General features: G+C 37.5%; 1 protein-coding gene across 1 annotated transcript; it reads left to right on the top strand.

The window, feature by feature from the left end:
* The first annotated feature begins 21,564 nt into the window (after window positions 1-21,564).
* Window positions 21,565-22,641, top strand: mei-W68 (meiotic W68). The gene has a single exon (XM_090389950.1). The coding sequence runs from the start codon at window positions 21,565-21,567 to the stop codon at window positions 22,639-22,641; it is 1,077 nt and encodes a 358-aa protein (XP_090246076.1).
* The last annotated feature ends 1,547 nt before the right edge of the window (window positions 22,642-24,188 follow it).

The following is a 24,188-nucleotide window of genomic DNA, read 5'->3' as shown; positions in this document are numbered from 1 at the left end:
ACAAGTAGATCTAAAGTGATACGACGGGTTTCTTAATAATCATCGTTATTTTCTTAGTGATTTGCAATTATTTCTACTTAGATTCGTTTGAGTTCACAGAAAAATATATAAAAATTCAAAAATACATTAAATAAACAATAAATAAAGCAGTTTTTATCTTTTTTCCCCATTCGTTGGCACACTAACCATAACTACTTCAACTTCATTCTAATTACTGGGGGCACTGCTTTTGCCTCCACCTGTAGGAAAGTAATCCACAGTAATAAAATCACTCTCCCAAAGTCAAAGAAGAACAAGATGAGCAGATACAAACACCCTCATCCTTGCTGTATTGTTCTTATCTCAGAAGAATAAAAAGTATCCTAGGAAAAATGTTTCTCCCTCCCGCTCATTTTATTGAGTGTTGAAACGATCGACTGGATCATTAAACGCAATGAAACGACTGGAATCAGGGATTTTCTTCAACTTCGAGAGTAAGATGAAAGAAACCTTGGAGATCCACAATGAACTCAAAAATCAGGACGTTAAATCAGTAAAATGTTTAGTATTAGTATTTTTAATGGTTAAATAATGCAAGGGAGGGGACTTCTGCATCTGAAAAAGAAGTTTCTAGCAATAGGTACAAATCCTTTTGAAGGACCATAGTATGGTTCCAACCACCTTCTCAACTTTAATCATCAGCAGACTTTGACAGCTTCCCTTGTATTTCCTCATCAGTAACATTTTAGGAAAGTAAGAAATAGAAAAGGTCTCAGAGAATTGATCCTTGAAGTACCCAATTTACTACTACAGCCCACTCTGATTAATGCCTATTTATGAACCTTCAGCTAATTCCTAATTTACTAATGAATCATTCCTGATTTCTTGACCTGTTCTAATTTATACAACAACCTCCAGTAGCAACCGTATCAAAAGTCTTAATAGGATCCACATATAAAATGCCAACTCTTACTTTTTGCATCGAACTATTTTATAATCTCATCTTAGTATTATTATTATTTACAAGATTTGTCGGGCAACAAAACCATGCCAAAATCCATTTAGGAGGTTACGCTTGTCCAAATCGGCTTGTATTGTATCGTATAACTATAGATTCCATAACTTATGAATCACAGAATTTGTATGTATTTATAAATAAATAAATACTTTTACTGACCGGCAGTTATATACGCAAACTCAGGCTCGTGTTGTGGAATTGTACTCTATTCAGGGAAAGGGGTTGAGTACATGTAAACAAAAGCAAGTGAAACTCAAAAATCACGAGTGCTGATGATTCAAGTTTCAATCTTATTGCATAATCCTTACTTTCGTTGGGGTATTGTTAATCCCAAACCATTGTGAAAACGTTATCCACAAAATGTTTGTTTACAGCTACTGTCTACTTTCTGTGAGCAGTCTATTCTGTTGAATGTAATTAATTTACCATCAGGGCTGATTGTTTTTTTTTTGGGGGGGGGGGTAACTATCCAAGAGTTCTGGGAACGTATAGGAACGTTACATCAACGAGATTCTTCGAATGAGCTGTAGTACACGAACTTTCATCATATAATTTAGTTTACAGCAATGGTCGGAGGAATCTGCTAGAGGAAAATTGTCTGGAGAGCGAATCTCTCTATAAGCTGCATGCATCAGATCAAAGAACATGGTATGGCGCCAACAAAGAGAACGTCTTGAAAAGAATTGAACATCCGAGCTCTTAAGAAGCTTTATGTGTCAGTCTGTTTATTTTGAACTTGGTTTTCGTATTGGTATTGGACAAATAGTTTGTGAATAGCACCTTGAAGAGGAAGCGATATTATGACATCCTTGGAAACGCTGTTTTTCCATCACTAAAATGATGGTGCTGGACCATATACGCTTTTCATCAGAACAGTGCCCTCATTGTTGCCTCCCTCAGTGGAACAAATATTTGACGAATTAGAGAGAATTGTGAGGGGTTCCTCGATAGATGGAGAGCAACATCGGTTGCCGAATTAAAAACTTCTGTAGTTTTTGGGACAAAATCTTGTTATGTCAAACATAATCAGTATGTAATGTCAGCCTCTTAATATCCATACTTTTGGTAACTTAGTATATGCGTTTGCTGCTATCAGTACGAGAATTTTTTGTTTTTGTAAAGAAGCAATTCATAGTTGATTCGAGTCTTCCTCTAAATGCTCATGTTATAGATTCATCAATATTTAAAATATCATAAATTATAAAGCATTTATCTGCTCAGATGATGGGGGAAAAAATTCATACTCCTATATGTACACCAAATTCAGAATATGGTCATAATATTTTGATGTTTGCAAAAACTACATTTATTTTGATAGATTTATATGTGAGCCTGACTTTAATGCAGTTTTTATCGATTACTTCTGTGTGTGCGCATAATTTAATCGCTGGACTAGTCGTCACTTGAGTTTAAAGAGCTTCGACTAACCGATGGAATCTGCTTGCATTATTCAATAACAGATGACGGGAAACTGTAGCACTTTATTTCGATTAATCTCGGCAGTAGGGTAATTGCCACTACGCCGTAAGAGGTCATCAGATAAACAAATATTGAGAAATCGCTTCAGGACACTTGAGTGAGTGAACGAATGCGTGCCTTCAAGTAAAATGATAGATAATGACATGAAGACATCGTCCAAGAAGAGATTATCGAATGTTTGTTCATAGGTCTTACGTAAAACGCTAATGCTAATTTCATCCGAGTGAACACAGAACTTTGGGCATTGAGGCATCAACAAAGTAGTACAAGACGATCTGCGTGGGTTTTCATGGAATAGCAAGATTATCCATTCATTCAATGTTTAAAGAGAAATGAAAGCGCTTGAAAATTTAATAAATTCTAAAATAAATGTTTTATTTATGTTTATTAAATAAATACTTTAAACCTGATTCATCAAATATTTCGATGAATTAATTATATAATTTTGATTAATAATACCTTAAAAGTGAAGGATAAAGAAATTATTAAGACAGTAATTTTGTTAAAATTATTATAATATACTGAAGAAAACCATAAACTGAAATTGAAAAGATACTTTTACACATAATAGCAAAATTTTAGTTTATTGATGAATACTTGGTTAGTTAGTTAGTTAGTTATTTGGTTTTTAGGAGCATTAGCAACTAAGGCCATATTGCTCCGGGAATATGCGGTGGTCATTCGCTGACCTTTCCGCATCCTCCGTATTTGGTGGTGACGGGCTCGAACCCCGGTCTAATCAAGAAGCGTGTGCTACGCACTGCTGCTCCTTCCCACCTGGCTACGGAGGCGCCCATGAATACTTGGATAAGAAATTATCCACCCCCTAGCAATCTACTATAATAGGTTACATTACTGGATTCATTTCAGAATCTCACCATCAGACCAAAAAATTTTATTTCCGTATTTATATCATTCCATTTGAATCCCCTTGACTCAATACTCTGAAAAACACGGAAAGGAGATCATGGTCTCCTGTGGAGTGTTTTTCTCTTGAAGTAGTGAACAGTATTGTCCTTTAATATATTATAAAGTCATTTAAAATTAAACTTTTAAATATAATTCCTCAAAAGCAATATTCTTTCAAAAATATTGATTTTTAAATATCAATTAGAGCAATACTGCTGATTGTCTGTCGAGCTTCTGCCTTAATTTCTGATAACTTATTTGAAAGAGTAACTATATCACGGGTAATTAATAAAATATGATTGCATTATTGACTTTTAAAATGATTTTTCACTTGAACAAAAGTTAGTTGGTCATTCAAACAGGTCTATGATAGCGCCAAAGAAACTCAAGAATCGTAAACCCTGCCTGATTTCGTGTCACAATTATCTCCATATATGAATATTTGGTTGTAACGCTGTGGTTCCATTTTTAATCGTAGTGCCTACTTTCCTTTTAAAATTAGATTTGATTTATGATAAATACTTAAATACACATCAATCAAGGAAATTTCCAGACTAATATTTCAAGGGCCACTCGAAGATAAAACACTTGTCTGTCCGGCATGTTGCAGGAGCTAAATTTGAGACACTGACATTCTCCTTCTGATTTTCATATGTTTGATCACTTAAAGATGCATTGGGGGTCACGTGTTCAAGGATAACACAATGTATAATTTCTGGGGCTCTTTCCCTAGCACTTCCTCTCATAAATATTTACGAAGATTTATTCTACGAGATAAGAAAGAATAAATATTAGTAAACATGTAAATGCAAGAGTTGGTTATATTAAAAATTAACTACATTATTCCAAAAACATGAAATGCAACGCATTTACTGTTTTTAACCTCTACCGAAATTCTCGTTTCTTGATTTAAGTTCATATTAAAAGTAATACAGCTAGAAATTCTTTTATTATAAAAATTTCCAATGATTTTTCATCCTGTTCGTCTATAGCATTTTTTTTATCTCAAATTGCTACCTTAAATAAAACTTACGCTATATAAATAATAAAGCAAACCAAAATTCTTTTTTTCTTTCCCGTTACGCGCATTACTTCCTGCTTGACTTACAAGTAACCATCTCTTCCTGTTTGTCACAGTCTTTACTGACGAACGCTGATGTAGCAAACAAGAAATGAAATATAAAAAAAAAAAGAAGCTTCAACGAAATTTTATCAGTTTTCCCCACCCAGCGGAAGTTCACAAGCTCCACATCATGCGCAAAAATATTTCCAGATGAAAAAGTTTGCCATTTAATAGAACTGTTAGAAGAACTTAAGCTATAAAGAATTCACAGCTGAATGGAACAAAATCAGCAATTTCTTTTCTTTTATTGCATTAGAAAAGCTTTCAGAAATGGGGCTTACGCATAGTTGAAAAATTTCACGATTCCCCGGTACATACCGCAGGGAAATCAATAGATGATTCTCAGAAGGAAAAATGAAAACCTCTGCTTACTGTGTTTATCGGTCCTTATCCATATACGGCCATAATTTCATAAATCACCTGCAAATTGCCACTGCACGCAATGCATGGTTCACACGAACGAGAAATTCTTTGGTTTATGCAGAATGTACGCAGCCTAAAAAACAAGCTTCATTGTCTTCAGACCCTCCTATTGCTTAATGAGTTTGATGTCATCTGCCTTACAGAAACATGGTTAACGGCGGATAGACAGCTTGATCTTACCCATTTTAACACCCCTTACAAACACATTGGGAATCACAGGATTAACGGGCGAGGCGGAGGTGTTGAAATCCTGTTCAACGATCGATTCCAGCCAATACGGACACGAGTGAGCCAGTCTAACAACTTTGAGGCAGTCTCCCTGACGCTGAGGAGTCCTCTTCTTCAAATCCAATGCTGCCTGGTTTACCTTCCTCCAGACCACAATGAAAACTCTAGAGCTGAGCTGCTCACGTGGTTAGCAACCAACTTAGTGCCTAAAATTCCAACTGTTGTAGCAGGCGATTTTAACTTGCCACTGCCCAGGCATGGGAATGCACTTGAGGGCCTTGAGGTCACTCTTCGTGCCTTTAGCCTTACACGGTTAGTGACGCAACCAACTAGAGCGTGTCAAGCGCTGGACCTAATCTTCCACAACTTGCAAGATATCAAACTCCTACCTAGCAACTTTCGATTCCAATCTGATCACTCGCCAATTGCATGTAAACTATCCTTACCGAGCAACTCCCTTGGGTTACCTGACGAGTACTCTGCTGAATTGCCTAGGATAGCCTTCTCTACCAAATATCTGAAGCCAGAGATCATTCTCCAACGCTTGATTGGGTTTGACTGGGAGCGTCTCTATTCTGAGCCGTTGGAGGATGCCGTTATGCTCTTGTCGGAACAACTGAAGCTAATTGCACTACATGGTGCAGCCAGAATCACCAGGATTGTTAACAGGTCGAATCGGGGTTTCAATAAGGAAACTAAGATGGCTTTCATCAAGAAGCAGAAGGCCTACCGGAAATGGCAGAAAACTCAACTTCCCTCAGACCGTTCCATCTTTAAGAAAGAAAGAGCTTGCTTCTTGAAAAAGAAAAGGCAGGTCCTTAACGAAGCGGTTCTCAATAGGTTGAAGAGTGGTAGAAGGATCCTTTCACATCATCATCATCTAGCCATTGACAAAAAGCTTGTCGAGGAATGGGCACAGTTCAACATACTGCAGGCGGATTTTCCTGACTCTGATTCCTCTCTCTCTCAGGAGGACTGGTTACCTAGGGCACACCTGTCTGAAATAGAAATAACTAGAGAGACCCTAATCGATGTCATCAATAAGCTACCCAACAAAGCCACTGTAGGTCCAGACGGTTTCCCACTCTTTATTATCAAAATTTGCAGCCCATATATAATCGACCTTCTCCTTCACCTTTTCCGACAAATTCTGCAATCTGGAATAGTTCCTTCAATTTGGAAAACCTACCATGTTAAGCCCATTCCAAAGATCAAGAAACCCAAATCTCCTAAAGATCTGCGACCAATATCCATCAGTTGTTCTTTACTCAAAATTTTTGAAAAAGTAATTCAGCCAACAATTGCCCAGCATTGCTTTGCACACAGGCCCGAGTACCTGCATACCGTTCTACAAAGGAGATCGACAACTACCAATCTTCTTGATACCCTCTTCAGAATTCAGCGCACCCTCAACAACAAATCACAGATTGATATCATATTCCTCGACATAAAATCGGCTTATGACAGAATACATCTCCCAGCTCTTTTTACCATTCTGAAACACTACTTCGGCCTGGCAGATACTTTACTTCAAATTCTGAAGTCTATTTTACTTCCTAGACATCTGTCTGTGACCCACAATGACTTTCAAGTAACTATTGACGTCTCAAGAGGCATTCCACAAGGAAGTGTACTGTCAGCTATCCTGTTTGCAGCAGTTTTGGAACCTTTCCTTGCTCAGAATCCGAACTTTGTCTCTTATGCCGACGATCTGAAGTTCTACGTGAGCTCAGATCATAGTCATCAGATTCAACATATCAACGAACAAGCTTCTAGGCAGATATTAAGCTTGGAAAGTTATCTTGCCACAATTGGGCTGCATCTGAGCCCTTCCAAATCAGCGCAACTGACGATAACCAAGAAGAAAGTCAAAAATGATATCCAAATCTTTGTTAGTGGGGAACCGGTGCAAAAGGTGACCTCTCATACTGATCTTGGCCTCACCTGGGATGTTGGACTCACTTTTCAGCCTCACTTTGCCAGAATGAGGCAGAAGACGTACGGTGCTCTTTGGGCAGTGCGTCAAGAACTCGTTGGTGTGCATCAGCCAGCGCTGCTTGTTCGGCACATCCTGAGGTGTATTTCGCCGATTCCTCTCTATGCTTCAGAAATTTGGTCATCCGCCCCTGCCTCATACCTTCAGAAGTATCTCAGTTTAGAGTACTGGTTGCTTAGATGGATGAACAGGGTGGTAGGCCACCCCCTAACTATCTCCAGATCTATCCTACAAGCAAATCTAGGCACCACTACCTGGAGACATATCATCATGACAAAAAATGTCTTCACGCTCGCACGGCTTCTAACGAGGCGAATTGATGCTCCATCGGTATCCACATTAATCTCTGGCCCGAGGAGAGCAAGGGGGGAGCACCCCGACTCCTGTGTCCCTCTACGTCTTATGCTGTCAAACATTGATTCCCTGAGGAACATGTTTCCAGCGAATTGTCTTCGGATCTTCAATAAATTTAGGATCCACCCTGATAGGTTCTGTGAAGACAAGCCCTACAGGAAGGAAATCCTGAAGAACTGCTACCAGATTATGAAATTATAATAATCACCTGCTCCTGGATATGACAGACTGTTTGTTTTTTTTTTTTTTTTTTTTTTATTACTGTATATCTTGTATATTATTGTATATTTAATCCTGTAAATATCTCGGGTCGAGCACGCATGTACTCTTGTTTATTGTACATTGTGTTCCTCGCACCTTAGTGTGTAAATATTCACACCCTTCTGGCACAGAGCCGTCCCAGGGTGACCCAAGGTTTCTTGGGAAATAAACTGATTTAATAAATAAATAAATAAATAAATAAATAAATAGGACAAGTCAAAAAGGAAATTCGTATTTAGAAAGCATTTTGGAGTGCGCTTGTTTGCGAGAGGTGCCATTTTATGATCTGACGACTTTAATGGTTATAATTTAGTAGGTAAATTAGCACTGACAGATAAATTTAACAACACTTTGAGTAGTGTGATGGGCGAAAATGCACTGCTAGTTTATTATCTTAGAAGTGAAGAACATCTATTCCGAAATAATGACATTATACCAATTTGGAATAGAAATTGCTACTCATTTAAACGCCTTTGAGCCTTTAGAATTTGCCAAAAGTCACAGGGCGAGTGATTTTTCGAATTCAGTTCAGTTTTCTTTGGTCCAAATGGATGGCTATTGATTACAATGAGTGCTAAATCCATTGTAAATCCACCAATTAACGCAGGAATATAATTCTGTTTAATGGATACGAGTATCAAATATGAATGGCTGATTACAATGAGTGCTTATTAGTTATTTTCTGTAGGACTGAAGACTACATTTAGATACTTGTGTTTCTACAAATAGTTGCTGCAAGTACGAGTGTTGTATTTTAATTATAATGAATCTTGAAAGCAGGCAGAGAACATATGCAACTTATATGGAGTTAGAGATATCTTGGGACAGAACTACTTGCGGAATTCATCCAGTGAAGGGACTGAATACTGATTTCTTAGTCAATACATCCCATACCAAATAACAATATAAGTTGAAGTTCGGAGGCTCACCTTAGTTTTCAAAATTAACTTAATTTTTAGTTTGAAAACTTGGGAATTCGAACACAAACTCTTCAATTACAAAGAATATAAAATGAACTTTCAAGAGAATTTTTCTGTACATTTTAAATTATTATTAAAATGAAATGATATTTCAGCCACTTTGGGGGAAAATGGAAGAAAATATCCTAAAAAATACAAATTTTCAATTATATGCATACATTTTATAAAAGAGAAAATATCAAAAAAAAAAAAACATTGGAGGAAAAGGGTATAGAAATAGTTACAATTATATCAATATCTGTCATAAAGACAGTGAGTCTCCAAAAAAGAAAATCGATAGTACTGCTCTAAGCGGTGATGAAAAGACAGATAAAAATGCATCCCGAACCTTCCAGAAATATTGATTATTTCTCTTGTTACCTCAAAGAAATTCGTGTTTATTAACATTCCTCCATTCCCTATCCTCTTTTTGAAAAGAAAGCAGGTTTCGCACAGTATATAGCAACAGAACAAGAGACAGCGACTGCCCTTTCATTTTGTATCTCCATTTATAAATATATAATGACAACTAAGTTATCTATCATGGCCTGAATAGTACAGTTAGCATTTTTGTATGAGTTTTCCCAATTCGCAGCTCTTATCTGTCCCTGTATATAGCCATTCTAGGAAGATATTTTCAAAGGCTACGTATTTTAAAGGAATTCTGATACGTTAGCTAAATTTTTACCACATTTTCATCCATTTTTCCAACTTTGACAAAAGGAAAGAATGATTTCAAGGCGCCTAGCGATTTCCTCTTTTTAAGTTGAATCCATAAGGTCATGATTGTAAACAGTAAATGGTGCTGAAAATTCCAACGGCAACATTCAAGAGTGAAATAGTTCCTTTTTTAGCACATGGCATCTTATAAGAGAAATGACCCACCTCATTCCTTTGCGCCTTAGCTATTTCTTTTCAAAGCTGGTATGAAGTAAAGAATATTTTAAAATGGATAGACAAATATACCAGTATGAACGCGAAAAGATGATTTCAATAGATATATATGTATGTAGCATCTTATTGAAAAATATGGAATAAGACAGTGATTCATTTTGAAATGAAACAGTTCTTTGCGGTGCCATTCGAGATTGTATGATTTTGTGCTCCTTAATGCTTGCTCCGATGTTGAAGCAAAGAAATATATTCTCGGTGTAAGGTGTATTTAGTGTCAGACGGCACCAGGGGTTTCCCCCATCTCCGTGTTGCTTTCATTGTGGGTGTACCAGTTCACTGGGAAATGCCAGAGATTTAAAAGTGTGTGGGCTTTGTATCTGTGTGATGTCGTGTACCGTTGTTCATCTGGTCGTTTAGCCGCTGGACCCCTGCTGAGGCCCAACGTTGCCCCACCTTCGCCCCGTGGAGGCAGACCAGGAACCCAGTAGTTTTAGTTTCACTCTGCAGGTCCTGCCACCTAATTTCCTGAGATTTCAGAGGCTAGGACCTAAAAAAAAAAACAAAAAAAACGCGCGCGCTCTTTTATATGCACGTACGTACAGACAGAGACATATATCCATCATCGTCGGTTTGATGATCGTTAGGTGAGGGTGATAATGCTTGCATAATAAAGGGCGAACGGGAATTTTGACATAATTAAGTTTTTGTGTGTGGGACATTCGCTAGCATAAAGATAGTGGGTGGGAGACTGAAGGCTGGGGGGGTTAAGGCAGAAATATGGGGATGATAGAGTAGGCAACCCCAGAAGTCAGTGAGGCATGCCCATGCCTCACCAGGAGAAAGTAGGGGGTGCGGGGGGGACTGTCCCACCACCAGCGCAGGGGAGGGGGTGGAAAGGCACCAGGCAAGGGAGCCCGGTGAGCTGAAGAACAGATGTTCTTTGGTTATAATGGTAGTGGGTTGTGGGCTGCGGCCATTTGGTTTCTCCTCGGCCTCCTCCTCGTGAACAGTGCCTGTGCATAATCCGAGAAGGCTTGATACTCCTCCTTTGTGTCTAGGAGGTGATGTTCTTGTCCCTGTGGTAAGTAGTGGATTCTGGTGAGTAAAACACCACGTAGGTCTTCATAGAGCCTGCAGTCATACATTAGGTGCTGCCAGCTCTCCAGCCCCCCGCAAGTGCAAGTTGGATCAACCTGAATCCCAAGTAGAGACAGTTTGGCATTAATAGCTCCGTGTCCAGTTAAGAGGTACGTTGCTTGTAGACCTGGGTAGAACCAGTTGGGTGAGGTTGGGTAGTTTTGTTCAATATTGGGTAGAAATTTCTTTGTGATCTCTCCCTTTTGAGAGTTGCTCCACCTTTCCTGCCATGCCTGCTGCAGGTGAGTTTGTATCCTCTTCTTTTCCACATTTCTGTTGCTGGTTAGGTCAATAGTGAACCCCAGAAAAGTCTGTGGGGTCCTTTGTCTAGGTAGTATAGTAGGCCGCGTTGTATGATTTCTAGGTCCAGCGGGAGAGTGCCTGCGAGCACTTGCAGGGCGTGGGTGCTCACCGTACGGCAAGCGTGAGTGATGGTTAGGAGGATGGATCTGTGAATTTGGTCCGTGATACGTCTCTTTACTGCTGTTGTAGTTTTTTGAAACCATGCACCGGATGCGTAGGTGACGATCGGAGTGAAGATAGCTTTGTAGAACAGTTTGAGGACTCGCTTTTTTAAGCCCCATTCTTTACGCGTGACCCTGGCAACCATGGCTGCATAGCGTCTTATTTTTTTACGGAGATATTTCAGATGGTCCTGAAATGACAGTTTTTGGTCCAATATCACGCCTAGGTATTTCAGTTGTTTGGAGAATTTGAATGTTTCCTGCCCAACTTTTATTTGCGGAGGCCGCCTAAGATCAAGGCGTCCCTTTAGTAGGATGAAGTTTGTTTTTGTGGAGGATATTTCGAGTTGATTTCGGTTTGCCCATTTTTGGAGAGTGGTCAGGGCCCGATTTGCGAGGACTTCTAACGCAGCTCTTGAGTTTGCCTGTATCGTCAGAATGAGGTCGTCCGCAAATGCCTGAGATTGTACTTCATTGAGATCGATGTTAAGAAAGGTGTCCAAGACAATATTCCACAGTAGTGGGCCAAGGACCGAACCTTGAGGGCAGCCCCGATGGACATGCCTGGAGAGTGTGCCATTGATATTGTGACTTTGATATTCTCGGTGATGATTTATTCCTTGATTGATCGAAAAACAAATAACTTCAGTTACCAAATGAAAGCATTCTTAAATTTATGAAAAATTAGGTAGCGCCGATGTTTAAATGAGTGATATCTATGAAGGAAATGGTCAGAATTGAATTAGATCAAATACTAGTGAAAGCAATAATGGCTGTTAAGCTCACTCAGCGGTTTTATTTAGTATGACAAAAGAAGTGATGGCCTCGAGGCGTAATTTAGACAAATTGGAAGACTTGACTGCTTTTTTTTTTTTTTGCAAGTGTGACTGATCTACAGAACATTCAATTAGACATGTGGAATTTGAGAAACATAAATGTTAAAAGTTATATATGGAAAATATTTACAATGTCAATTAGTTGGTAAATTAATATTTATTAATTTACTGCGTAAGCATTAATAACCAGGCTGTCGCTTTTGAGATAATCACGAGAAATACAAGCGAATTAACTAAACAGCAGGACTGCCTAAAAGAGAAATTAGTAAAATGTCGATTAAAAAATACGTGGATAGCAAAACAGAGTATAGTCTCACTAATATCCCATTTATCAAAGATAAACAGTTAACTAATAATTAGTTTGGATAATTAAAAGTTTATTGGCCATCCCTATACCACAGAAGAAAACTTAAAAGTAGTAATTATTAAGTGAAAAAACTATATAAAGAGTTCCTGGACTTGTTTTTGCCAGCAACTTTAGTAAGGGATTCGTTGAAAAACCGAGAAAAAGAATATAGAAAAAAGAATGGTAACTATCGAGTTTTGACAAGAATAATCTTTTTAGAGTAAAAAAATACTGGCATGAAGTATATTTTATCTCCTAAACCACTCTGCTTTTCTTGTTGGAGTATCACGAAAACGATGGTATCACTACATATGATTGTTTGTTTGTTTGTTTGTTTGTTGTTGGGTTTTATTGGCTCATTAGCAACTAAGGCTATAATGTGCCAAAACCTGGTCCCACTACAAATGAAATCTGTTTCATATGTAGCGATAACTGGCAAATGAAACCTGTTTCCAAAAGTTCCGTTTGTGCAACAAAATATCAATTCTTTCAAAATAGCTGAAACCATAGAGAATCAATTCACTTTACAGATGACATGGATCACAATTTTTTACAGAATTTACCACAAGGCCAAATCCAGTTACGTGTGATCCTTAAAAGTGCTCAAGTCCAACAATTACTGATTATCAATAATTTATCTCACTGCGCTGGCCTTTTTTGCATGTTTTGCACATTAATTTATGATTAGTGTATGGAGAAGAGTAGGGAGGTCAAACATTCACAATGCCCACCTGAGTTTTGCTGATTTGAATTTCATCTTAACAGGTCCCAACGAATTTAATGTTACTGTTACCCATTATGAGCCAACTTCGACAATTCTATAAATTCCGTTTTATATCAATAGTAAATTTTGTAGATCTATTTTAGTCTAAAGCAAAAGCATCAAGATATCAAAGGCATATAAAGTCTTTCATAACGTGTGGCTTTTACCTAGACTTAATGTGTCTAAATTACTTTCTAACTTACTGCACTATATATCTCATTATTGTTGCTTGGTGGCCTCCGTAGCCGAGTGGGCATTTTTTTTTTTTTTTTTTTTCATTTATTTACACACCCAAATATTATGTACAATTTCAAGAAACATAAACAATAATCTATATACAATTTTATGTACATTTTCATTCTCATTTATATAATTACCCTAGCATATATATATATATTTTGTTCACAATACAGTTGAGGAAACAGTACAAAACACGTGTGTGTGTGTCCTGGTATCAAGGGTGGCCCCTAGGCATAGCCCATCTCCACCTAGTGGATCTGTATTGAATGTAGGACCTCTGCAAAGGAGCAGCCAATACCTGTGCAGCTGCTATCTGGTGCCTGTCCCCAGGCGCGAGTAGCCAGACCTGGTTTTTTTTTAAACCTTTTACATGCCAAAGTGCACGAAATCCCGCACCCACTGGAGGTAGTGCAATACCAGTGGGTGCCCGCTATCCCGCTCACAGGCTGCCCAGGCCTAGAGCCAGCAAAAAAAAAAAAAAAAAAAAAAAAAAACAAGGCTGGAGCTCCAAAAACCCATTGAAGTCACACAGCCAAGACAAACATTTGTAAAGAACCCTGCAGTTATCAGTAGCATTATACATCAGTTATCCTATTAAGTTTAGCATTAACAAGGAAATAAACTGTTAACATTGATCACTATTTACATTACAGTGAGATTTACCACTCTCTCTGTTTGACAGTTCTAGCAACAGAATTTAAAAATTATTTACAGTCGGTTTTACAGCAACATAAGTTGTTACTTACCAATAGTTACATATAAATTTACATTTACATATAAATATTTAAGTTACATATAAATATTACAATTCTTCGAGGTTAGCTTCCTAATAATTTAGGCCAGTTTATACACAAAGCTTCTTGTAATCCCATCCAGCATCACTTAGAGGAGAAAGGGGTCTACCTGTCATTTCCTGTTGCGTTGATGGCTATCTTCCGATATGTTCTTCCCAAAAGTGAGTTAATCTGGATCATTATGACACCACAGTAGAGTTTCTAGCCGCAAGTCTTTTCTTGAAAACTGCCGCAGAGAACTGTTGAAATGTAGTGAAGACATCAGAATTTTCGACGAGCAAATGTACATTATTTTCTGAGAGATTATTTATTTTACTCAGCAGTACCTGTCTTTCATTCGAATAATCGTTACATTCAAAGAGAACGTGCTGCCATGTCTCAGATGCTCCGCAGTGACAGAAAGGGTCAGGCTCAAGGCTCCTTTCGAAAAGTTTAGCCCTGAGCGATCCGTGGCCAGTCATTAAATATGATGTAGTCATGCTAGGCACAAACCATTTTGAGACTGTGGGTAATGATGCGAATTCAACATTTGAAATGTATCTTCGTGTGACTTCACCATGTTCACTTTCAGCCCATCTTTGCTGCCAAACAGCGGTGAGTTCCTTCCAGAGTCTTCGTTTTTCCTCTTTTATTCTGTTCGTAGGGTCTGTTACAATGTTAAAAATATTTACAGAAATTCCTTTTTTGAGATTGTAGATCATACCCCTGTAGGAGATATAAAGGTCCAGAGGCAGGGTTCCTGCTAGAACTTGTAGGGCATTATTCGACACCGTCCGAGGAGCTTGTAGAAGTGTGAGCAACACCGAACGCTGTAATGAAAGAAGTTTAGTCCTGATCTTAGTTTTTGAGACCCTCCAGAACCAAACACCTGCTGCGTACGCAGCAATTGGTAGGAAGATAGTCTTATAGTATAAAGACAACGTCTTTTTGCTGAGGCCCCATTCTTTTCTGGAAATCCTTGCGATTCCAGCCGTGAAGTTTTTAATTTTCTCAGAAATTTTGGATACGTGAGTATGAAAGTTTAGTTTGTCATCTATTGTAAGTCCCAAGTACTTGGTGCTGGATACGTAGGGGATTTGTGAGCCATTTAGGATAACTCTGGGAGGTCTGCCATAATTGAATTGCTTTCGAAAAACCATGAAATTTGTTTTTGTAGGGGAAATTTTGAGCTTATTTAGATTCGCCCAGTTGGATAAATCATCCAATATTGTTTGGATCTTTTGTTCCAAGATTGTTCTTGACATTCCAGTAACGCCAACCGCCAAGTCGTCTGCATATGCAATTTTTTTGCAATCTCCATTTTTCTTTGTCAGCCATTGGTCTAAGACCGCATTCCAGAGGAGAGGCCCCAGGACTGAACCCTGCGGGCACCCTCGGGAAGCAGTCGTGCTGTAAGTCAGGTGTTTGGCCCATTTCCCTCAGCATGAATTGTTGAGGAGGCTTCCATCCTGCAGTGGGTTGATAATGGCTGCACTTTACTTTTTTTTTTTATTGTTGCTTGGGACTTCACAATGCCCACCTGCCCAACGATGACAATCCAATCAGAGTCGAAACCCAGGTTTAGTAGTGGCATACACTTTAAATAAAAAGTAATAAAGTTCTCATTGGAGTAATGCTTTTTTATTTACAATAGTGCGATACCAAAGCAATTAGTGGCAGATATTCTCCACGATATCAGATCGACAATATACGATTGTCTCCAAAATCTGCCCGATGTGAACAATAAATTTTGTAGCTATCTAAAATTTTGAAGAGGAAATCATTTTAATTAATGATACCAAATAATTATTTTTTTTGTCCTCTCCAAAAATGTGTTAGTTTTATCGTATTAACAAAACATGTATAATACGAAGCATTTTTTTTATGTTAATGCCCGATTACTTCGTTTTGAACTTAATTTAATTATATGAATTTAGAAGGAAATAAATTAGACCTGGATTTCTGAATGATGTGTTATAATTATGGTACAAAAATTTCTTCAGATAGCACAGCAGTAATTAGGGTAAGGATGTGGAAAGGAAACAGTGGACATAAAAGGACACAAAAGGTGATTGTGGAACTCCTGAAAACTTGCAGATGACGCTGAAGTAGTTTTATCGGTATAATCCTATTCTCCGTAGTATCTAGTGCGTTACCTTTTATTTCTTTAAGTATTCTTACCAAGTAATTAGTAATGGAGAGAATGTTAATTTGCAATTTCTTGAAAAAAAAGAGATAAGCTTTCATAGGCAACCATTAATTTAAAATACATTATACACTAAAACGTTAGAGAAACGTACTTAATGCTTCCGCTTAATTCTAAAGTATTACAGAGCGCTTTTTGGGAGAAAATTTTTATACTGCTGTCTGAGTTCTAAAACAGAACTTAAAAAGAAAATCAGCATAATGGGTAAAACACTTGACCTCTTCATAAATGTTCGATAATTCAGTCTTGCGTTAGTTATTCTGATATGCACATTTGGAGTCTCAGAAATCTAAAAAATAACAGCATATCGTTTCATGTATTTGTTGACTTTGCCAATTGCCCCAAGTTCTGCCCATTTATTTATAAAATATAAATCGCTGTCATAAATGAAAAAAATATTTATCCAGCTGGTGAAATGAAGTGAAAGAAAAACTTGGATGAATGAGTCATTCACAGATGCTAATATTTGATTAATTTATTTAAGCATGCATAATTTATTTTAAACTGACGAATGCTTAAAGACTGTTGGTGCAGCATTTTTAGGTTTTCTGTGATTTTTGAAAACTGTATTAGGACATGTAATACGAAAAGAACGTTTCCTAATGTGATAAATTAAGAAGTAACATTAAAATTCTGATGTCTGGCTGATGTCTTAAAATTCTGATGTCTGTTAGCTGGCATAACTGACTTCCGATTCCCTTTATTTAGCCATCGGAGGATGCAATATTAGGTTTTAGAGATTTGATAGATGACTAGGTGGGTAAAAAGACCAAATTAAGAATGCATAAAAGAAAACTGGAGTAAGTTTTCCTCTTTGTTGTTCCACAGTATTACTAATATTGATTTTTTTTTCATTGAAGTGGTGATTGTTGTTGTTGTTTGGTTTTTAGGAGCATTAGCAACTAAGGCCATATTGCTCCGGGAATATACGGTGGTCATTCCCTGACCTTTCCGCATCCTCCGTATTTGGTGGTGACGGGCTCGAAGCGTGTGTTACGCACTGCTGTTCCTTCCCACCTGGCTACGGAGGCGCCTTTGAAGTGGTGGAGTAATACAATGTTTCATCTCAGATGAGCCCAAGATCTTTATGGGATTTGACTTTTTGAATGTGTTGTGGATTTGGATAATTCTATTATGCCTTAAATGTCATTTGAGCTGATTGCTGTGATTATTTTCTAGTCCAATTGAGTTTAAATAGATTTGAAGTTTAATTAACAGTTGGGTAACTTGCCAAGATTTTGGGAAGACTTGCTTTGAGTGGTTAGAATAGATAAAGAGCTTGGGATAGCCCGCATATTACAGGTATTGCCGGTTGCACTTCAAACGAGTAGTACCCTCTCTAGTCATCCTGATAACATATCAGGATGATTGGACAGACTACTCAGCTCAAGTGCAACGGAAAACAACGGAGCGGAGAGAATGACTTCTTATACTTCTTGACTGCTTGCTTATATACTGCGACGAAAACTGTCTGCCTGTATCATAACCCCTAAATCTCTCCTGATCCATCTTTCAGTTCCTTGCCCTTATTAGGGACAAGAAATTAAAAAGTCGCCATCGTCTGTTCTCAGAAAACCCGAGCTATGCGCGTCTTCAGAAAACGATGCACCCTGATTCTGAGCTTCGACCCTTCAGTCATATCATTACATTTAGCAATAACATTTTGGGTTCTAGGAAGACATCCTTGAAAAAAAAAAAAAAACTCACTTTTATGAAAGAAACAAAAAATTCAACACCTACGATGGGCCGAGACTGACTAACTCGGCCGCGGTACGAAAAAAAAGCACAAGTTCCTTGTATCGTTGTCGAGAGTCGAACGATGTAATTATAACAATTGTACTACCGCGAGGACACAAATTCTTGGCGAATTAAATTTAGCTTTCTAGACCATGTCAAATATAAGCCCACTGTATACTTCGTTTTAAAAAAATTACATGTATATGTGCGAGAATTCATCATAGCAACTCATTTATTTGAAATTTTAAGGATAAAATATTCCTTAAATGAAGAAAATTGACCGAGCAGTATTATTCCATATTCAAAAACAGCCGAAAAAACAGAGAAAAAAAAGAGTAACTTGTAGCTTATCATCGCTTAAATTCACTTCTTTTTAACAGCCCTCTGCTGTGAGATTAAGTTAAAAGCATTTCACCTTAATTATATTACTGTATTACGTATTATATTACGTATATTACTGTATTTTTTTATAATTTTTCTATAATTTTCGTTTCTTTATATGAATTCATCAATATTAATTTGTCCTAAAAAACAATCAAATAGTAAACAGTACTACATACTTTAATTACTTTCAACGACAATGATGTACACTGAAGGGACAGAATTTATTGGATACCTTGTTCCTGGGCAACGTGACACTGTCACCCCTCTCGCTAGTGGACGATCTCACCGGTTGATCACAGGTATATAGGTTCACTGCATTCACGTAGACGGTAATTATATGTCAATATGAATAAACGTCGTGAGTTAACCGATTTTGAAAGAGGGATGATAGTGGGTCCCCGACGCATGGGTAACTCCAACGTGGAGGTGATACAGAAATTGTATTGTTCCCGCTCTACAGTATCAAGAGTGTATCGGGAATACGCCATTTCCGGAATAACATCTCATCGTGGACAGCACTGTGGGCGGAGAAAGGTGGTGGATAAGCATGGCCGTCCACGTCTGTCTCGCATTGTTTCGGCCAACCGGAGAGCGACATGGCACAAATCGCCTCCGACTTCAACGATGGAGGCGACAGAAACGTCTCCACCAAGACCATCTCTGGATGGTCTTATTTGGCTGAAACTGCACGACGCTATGCACCCGTCATTGCAACAAGGAACTGTTCAGGCAGGTCTACGGGCTGTAATGGTCGTGGGCGTATTCAACTGGCATACGTTGGGCCCTCTGGTACGTCTAGACGTATCTCTGAACGGTTAGGTTACGTGTCCATCCTTGCAGACCATCTGCATCCGTTCATGGTCATTGTGCACCTACGGGGAAATGGACCTTCCAGCAGAACAATACGCCTCCCCACAGAGCAGTGGTGACTGAATCATGGTTTGAAGAGCATTCCGCAGATTTTACTACCATGGAATGGCCTCCCCGTTCACCGGATAAGAACCCTGTGGAGGTTCTTTGGTCTGTGGAGGTCTGTTCGAGCTTTGGAACCTCCACCCAGGAATGCGAGAAAATTATGGACAGCGGTGCAGCAAGCATGGATTGAAATACCTGTGGCATGCTTTCGTGATCTAGTGGCCTCAATTCCCTCGTCGTGTGACTGCCCTTAGCCGGAAAAAAGGCGGGCTTAATGATTACTAGGTAGATAGGTAGGTATCCCATGGTTTCTGTCCACTCAGTGTACATATTTATTTTCACAAATGCAGTATTTATATAAAATTTTTGTAAATATGTGCTTCGTAGTAGAAATAAGTACCATTTTTGCTATGAAAGATTATACAATTAAAGTGAACACTTTATGCACAATATTTTAATAAACAGCAGTAATAATTAACATTTGAGATCACAAAATTATAAAAAAAAGAATTACAAGAATATTATTTGAAAGATTACCAAAGCGTAACTAGTTTCCCGACATAATAAGCCTAGGCGATAAATAGAATATTCTTCTGAAATTGAATTCACGCACATGAGTACAGACTCTATTGACAAAGAAAACGAATCAAAAGTAAAAAAACGAAAATGGAAAAAAAAAAATCAAAAATACCAGAGAACATGGAATCCCCAACCTTTGGACAATAGGTGCTTGTATTAACCATCATTGGAGTGCTTAACACAACTTCAAGCAGTGAAAAGAAGTTAGGTAATTTCTCTCCCTCCCCCCACTGAGACAGTGAAAGTGGAAAGGCGAGGGGTCTTCTTAGCTAAGAAATATACCATACTAAAATGTCGGGATGAGGTTTGTCTGTTCTAAGAAATATCATAGAATGGTAGAAAATACTGAGGTTATGCTGAATATATTGTAATTCAGAAAATGGAGTTAATAATTGAAGAATACCTGAAATTAATTCTGGTAGATAAACTACCATAGATAGATCTTTAACAGAAGAGTATGGAGTTTAAACTATAAATTGGAAATTTATTTTAAACTACGTGTAGGTGAATCGTCCTTTAGCGGCAATAGCGCCATTAATTCTCTAACATCAAAAACAAACCTGAAGTTTCAATACAAATTAGCAGTAGTTTAGCTGCTATGATTAGTATTTCCTCGTAATTTTGATTTGTTGGTCTCCTGAAAGAGGTTTCATGATTTTTCATCCCGAAAATAATGAATTCGACTACAGAAACTATATATTTTGCCCAATAGCAGCATTGCCGTCATAATTCTGAATAATTTTGGCATCCGTATTATATTTAAATTTAATAGAATGATAACAAAAGCAATACCAAGCAGTCTGTATCGCCAAAGAAGAAATAAGCATTACGCTTATGGCATGTTAAAAATCTTGTGATGATAAATTTGAATAACGCAGGTTACAGCATTTTTGAAATTCAGCAGTGTCGTTATCTGGCTTTATATTTTTTTGTACGTTGAAACCCTATATAATGTATCAAAAGCTATAATAAAAATTGTTAAATATATATGCAAACAATTTAAGATGGTTATAAATATTTAATCGCGATGCCAATTTTAATTACCTTTTTTTTTTTTACTATAGATGGATTTTATAATTTACTTCACCTTCAGTTTGTAAACGACGTCAGATTTCATAGTTACGTGAGGAAGCGTCGTTTGTTATTAAACGTCATACTCTTAGTGAATGTTACGAAGGCTGTTCTCATAAATTTTGTGAATTAACTGAGGTAACACTATATTTATTATTAAGGGAATGTTATAGTAATTATTTTAAACTTCTACGTATAAAAAATATTCCCTCGAACATTGTCCTTCGTTTACGATAAATTATGATTTTATTGATGTGGTTTATATGTAGCTAATAGATCGATCTCGGTGGAACTTTTTTACATGCAAGTTACGTCTGCGCAAATCATTTTATTTGGAATTATTTAAGATTTCATTTTTTAATAATTACTTTATGAAGCAAAACATAATGTGCGCAGTATGTGAAATTAAATTAAATTCACAGTAAAACTTATCGTTATTGCTATAAAAATATTGCATGAACTATTAGGCTAAGAAATATACGGTACTAGAATGTCAGGGTGTGATGAATATACTGTAATTCAGAAAATCGAGCTGATAATTGAAGATTGCCTGAAATTAATTTTGGAAGGAAAACCACCATACATATCTGTGTTTAACAGAAGTACTTGGAAAAACATAACGTTTAATAAATCAGTGGGAATAGAACTAAAGGCTGAAGCCTCGCAAAAGAAAATTAAATTTAAAAGTGTTGCTTCAATAAGAAAGTTTTCTCTACTCCTGCACCTTTTATCCAAGATACATTACTTGATTTCAACCAATACGTACAGCACCAAAAGAGATATTTATTACGAAGACTGCAAATTATTTAAATCTCAGAATATTCTCAATTCTCTTATCGATGATATTTCTTGCATGCTAGGGGTATCGCGTATTGAATTACACGTGTTATCAACGTCTAAAGGACTGCTGTTGGGAAGTCTTGAATTTACAGATGGAAATGGTATTCATATTGACTGCTCAAGCTCAGAAAATGGAATTTTAATTCCTTCAAACGTTGACAAAATTACAAATATTTACTCTCGTGCTCATTTTATTTTAATAGTTGAAAAGGATGCAACTTTTCAAAAATTAATGGATGGAAATATATTCTCTAAATTTGAGCCTGCTATTTTAATTACTGGTAGGGGCTTTCCTGATATTGGAACAAGAAGGATGGTCCACATACTATGGAAAGAATTAAAAATTCCCGTATTTATGCTTGCTGATGCGGATCCTCATGGAATAGAAATTCTTTGTGTCTACAAATACGGCTCATTAAGCCTGGCATATGATACTCGCAATCTCTCAGTCCCTGACATAAAGTGGTTGGGTGTTCATCCAACAGATATTGAGCGATTAACCATTCCAGAAAGTGCTCTCATTCCGCTAACCAGAGCTGATGTGAATAAAGCCAGACATTTGTTACAACGACCTTACATACAAGGTAATGAAACATGGAAATGTGAAATTTTAAAACTTCTCTCATGCGAACGAAAGATGGAAATAGAAGGTTTATGTGCAATATCAAATACATTTTTGAGTGAAATTTATTTTCCAAATAAAATTAGGTTTGAAGGTTGGATATAAGACTAGGTGGTGTGTTTGTACTTCATGTTGAAAATATGCGAAGTTCAAAATGACAAATATTTCATTTCTTAATCCTGGACGTTGGATTAATAAAATATACTATGTATATTAGATGAGAGATGTGTATTTTTACTTCAGATTTTGTGGCGCTTGTTCTTTTAATTATTTATTTATTTATTTATTTATGAATGCTGATATATGTGTCCATTATGAAATTTATGTACGTTATTTTAAAATGAAAAATAATTTCAATAAAAGTTTTATTTTCGTATGTGCAAAAACTGTCAAAATCATTATTTAATCAATCACTCGAGTTGTCACATTTAGCCCATTTCATACAAAGATAATTAATCAGTTTTCACCGAAGAAGATTACGAATTATGTAATTTCATGATCTCGCATTAAGGTTAAAGTAAATACTGTAGTTCATTTTATGTTATGCGTGAGTACTGCACATACATAATTTCTACTACCCAGGTTGTATGAATGCACCGTATAATTATATCTCATATTGTGAATACCTTCACAACAGGTGACCGAGGTATTGAATAAGTAATGCTTCACCAGTAGAGAAGACTAACGTTACTTATTATCGACAGATATCACCACTCAGACAAAACCGTTTCGAAGCTTGTTGGCTTACTCATCGGTGGGTGGGAAGGTAACCCGTTGTTGCAACAGTGACACGTGGGCAGGAGCAGCAGTGCGTAGCACACGATTCTTGATTAGACCGGGGTTCGAGCCCGTGAGCCACCAAATACGGAGGATGCGGAAAGGTCAGGGAATGACCACCGCATATCCTCGGAGCAATATGGCCTTAGTTGCTAATGCTCCTAAAAACCAAATAAAAACAGCAACAGTGACAACCCAGTTATATTTCATAACTACCACCTAAACGGTTGTGAAGTATAACTGGGTTGCCACTATCGCAACAACAGGGTACCTGCCCACCCACCGATGAGTAAGCGAACAAGCTTCGAACCGATTCCGTCTGAGTGTTGATATCTTCCGAGAATAAGTAACATTAGTCTTCTCTACTGGTGAAGCGTTACTTATTCAAAACAGTGCAATACCTCGGCCACCCGTTTTGCAAGTATTCACAATATGAGATATAATTATACGATGCATTCATATACTACCTGGGTAGTAGAAAGGGTGTATGTGCAGTACCCATGCATAAACGAAACTCCAAATTTTCACTGTTATAAATGATTACAGAACTAGGGGCCACACCTTAAATTAATGAGTAAAGAAATGTAGACTGAATTGTCTGAGCAGTTCAATTTTTTTTTTTTTTTTTATGAAAACCCCAAACACGAAAGGTATCAAAACCTATAGTACTTAGTACCGTGCATGGTTTGAAGGAGAAGTATAGGGGGAGGGGGGTGCCGGAAACTTTGCTCTAGAGACTAAACATGGGTTTCACTACTTCAAGCCTCTAATAAGCAAAGTGGTGGTATTTCACCGGTTGATGAAAGTAGAATAAGTTACTTTTGTGGTGGATAGTTGGGGCCAACACCGTCACCACCAAATACGGAGGGTGCGGA

This window comes from Mastigoproctus giganteus, chromosome 1 (genome assembly GCF_048544385.1).
Source record: "Mastigoproctus giganteus isolate SK-2022 chromosome 1, ASM4854438v1, whole genome shotgun sequence".
Taxonomy (NCBI): domain Eukaryota; kingdom Metazoa; phylum Arthropoda; class Arachnida; order Uropygi; family Thelyphonidae; genus Mastigoproctus; species Mastigoproctus giganteus.
The sequence above is the reverse complement of the archived record's forward strand: the minus strand, read 5'-3'. Positions and strand labels throughout refer to the sequence as shown.

Coding starts and splice junctions, on each gene's coding strand:
- mei-W68 (XM_090389950.1), top strand. CDS start 21,565: ATGTCAGGGTGTGATGAATATACTGTAATTCAGAAAATCGAGCTGATA.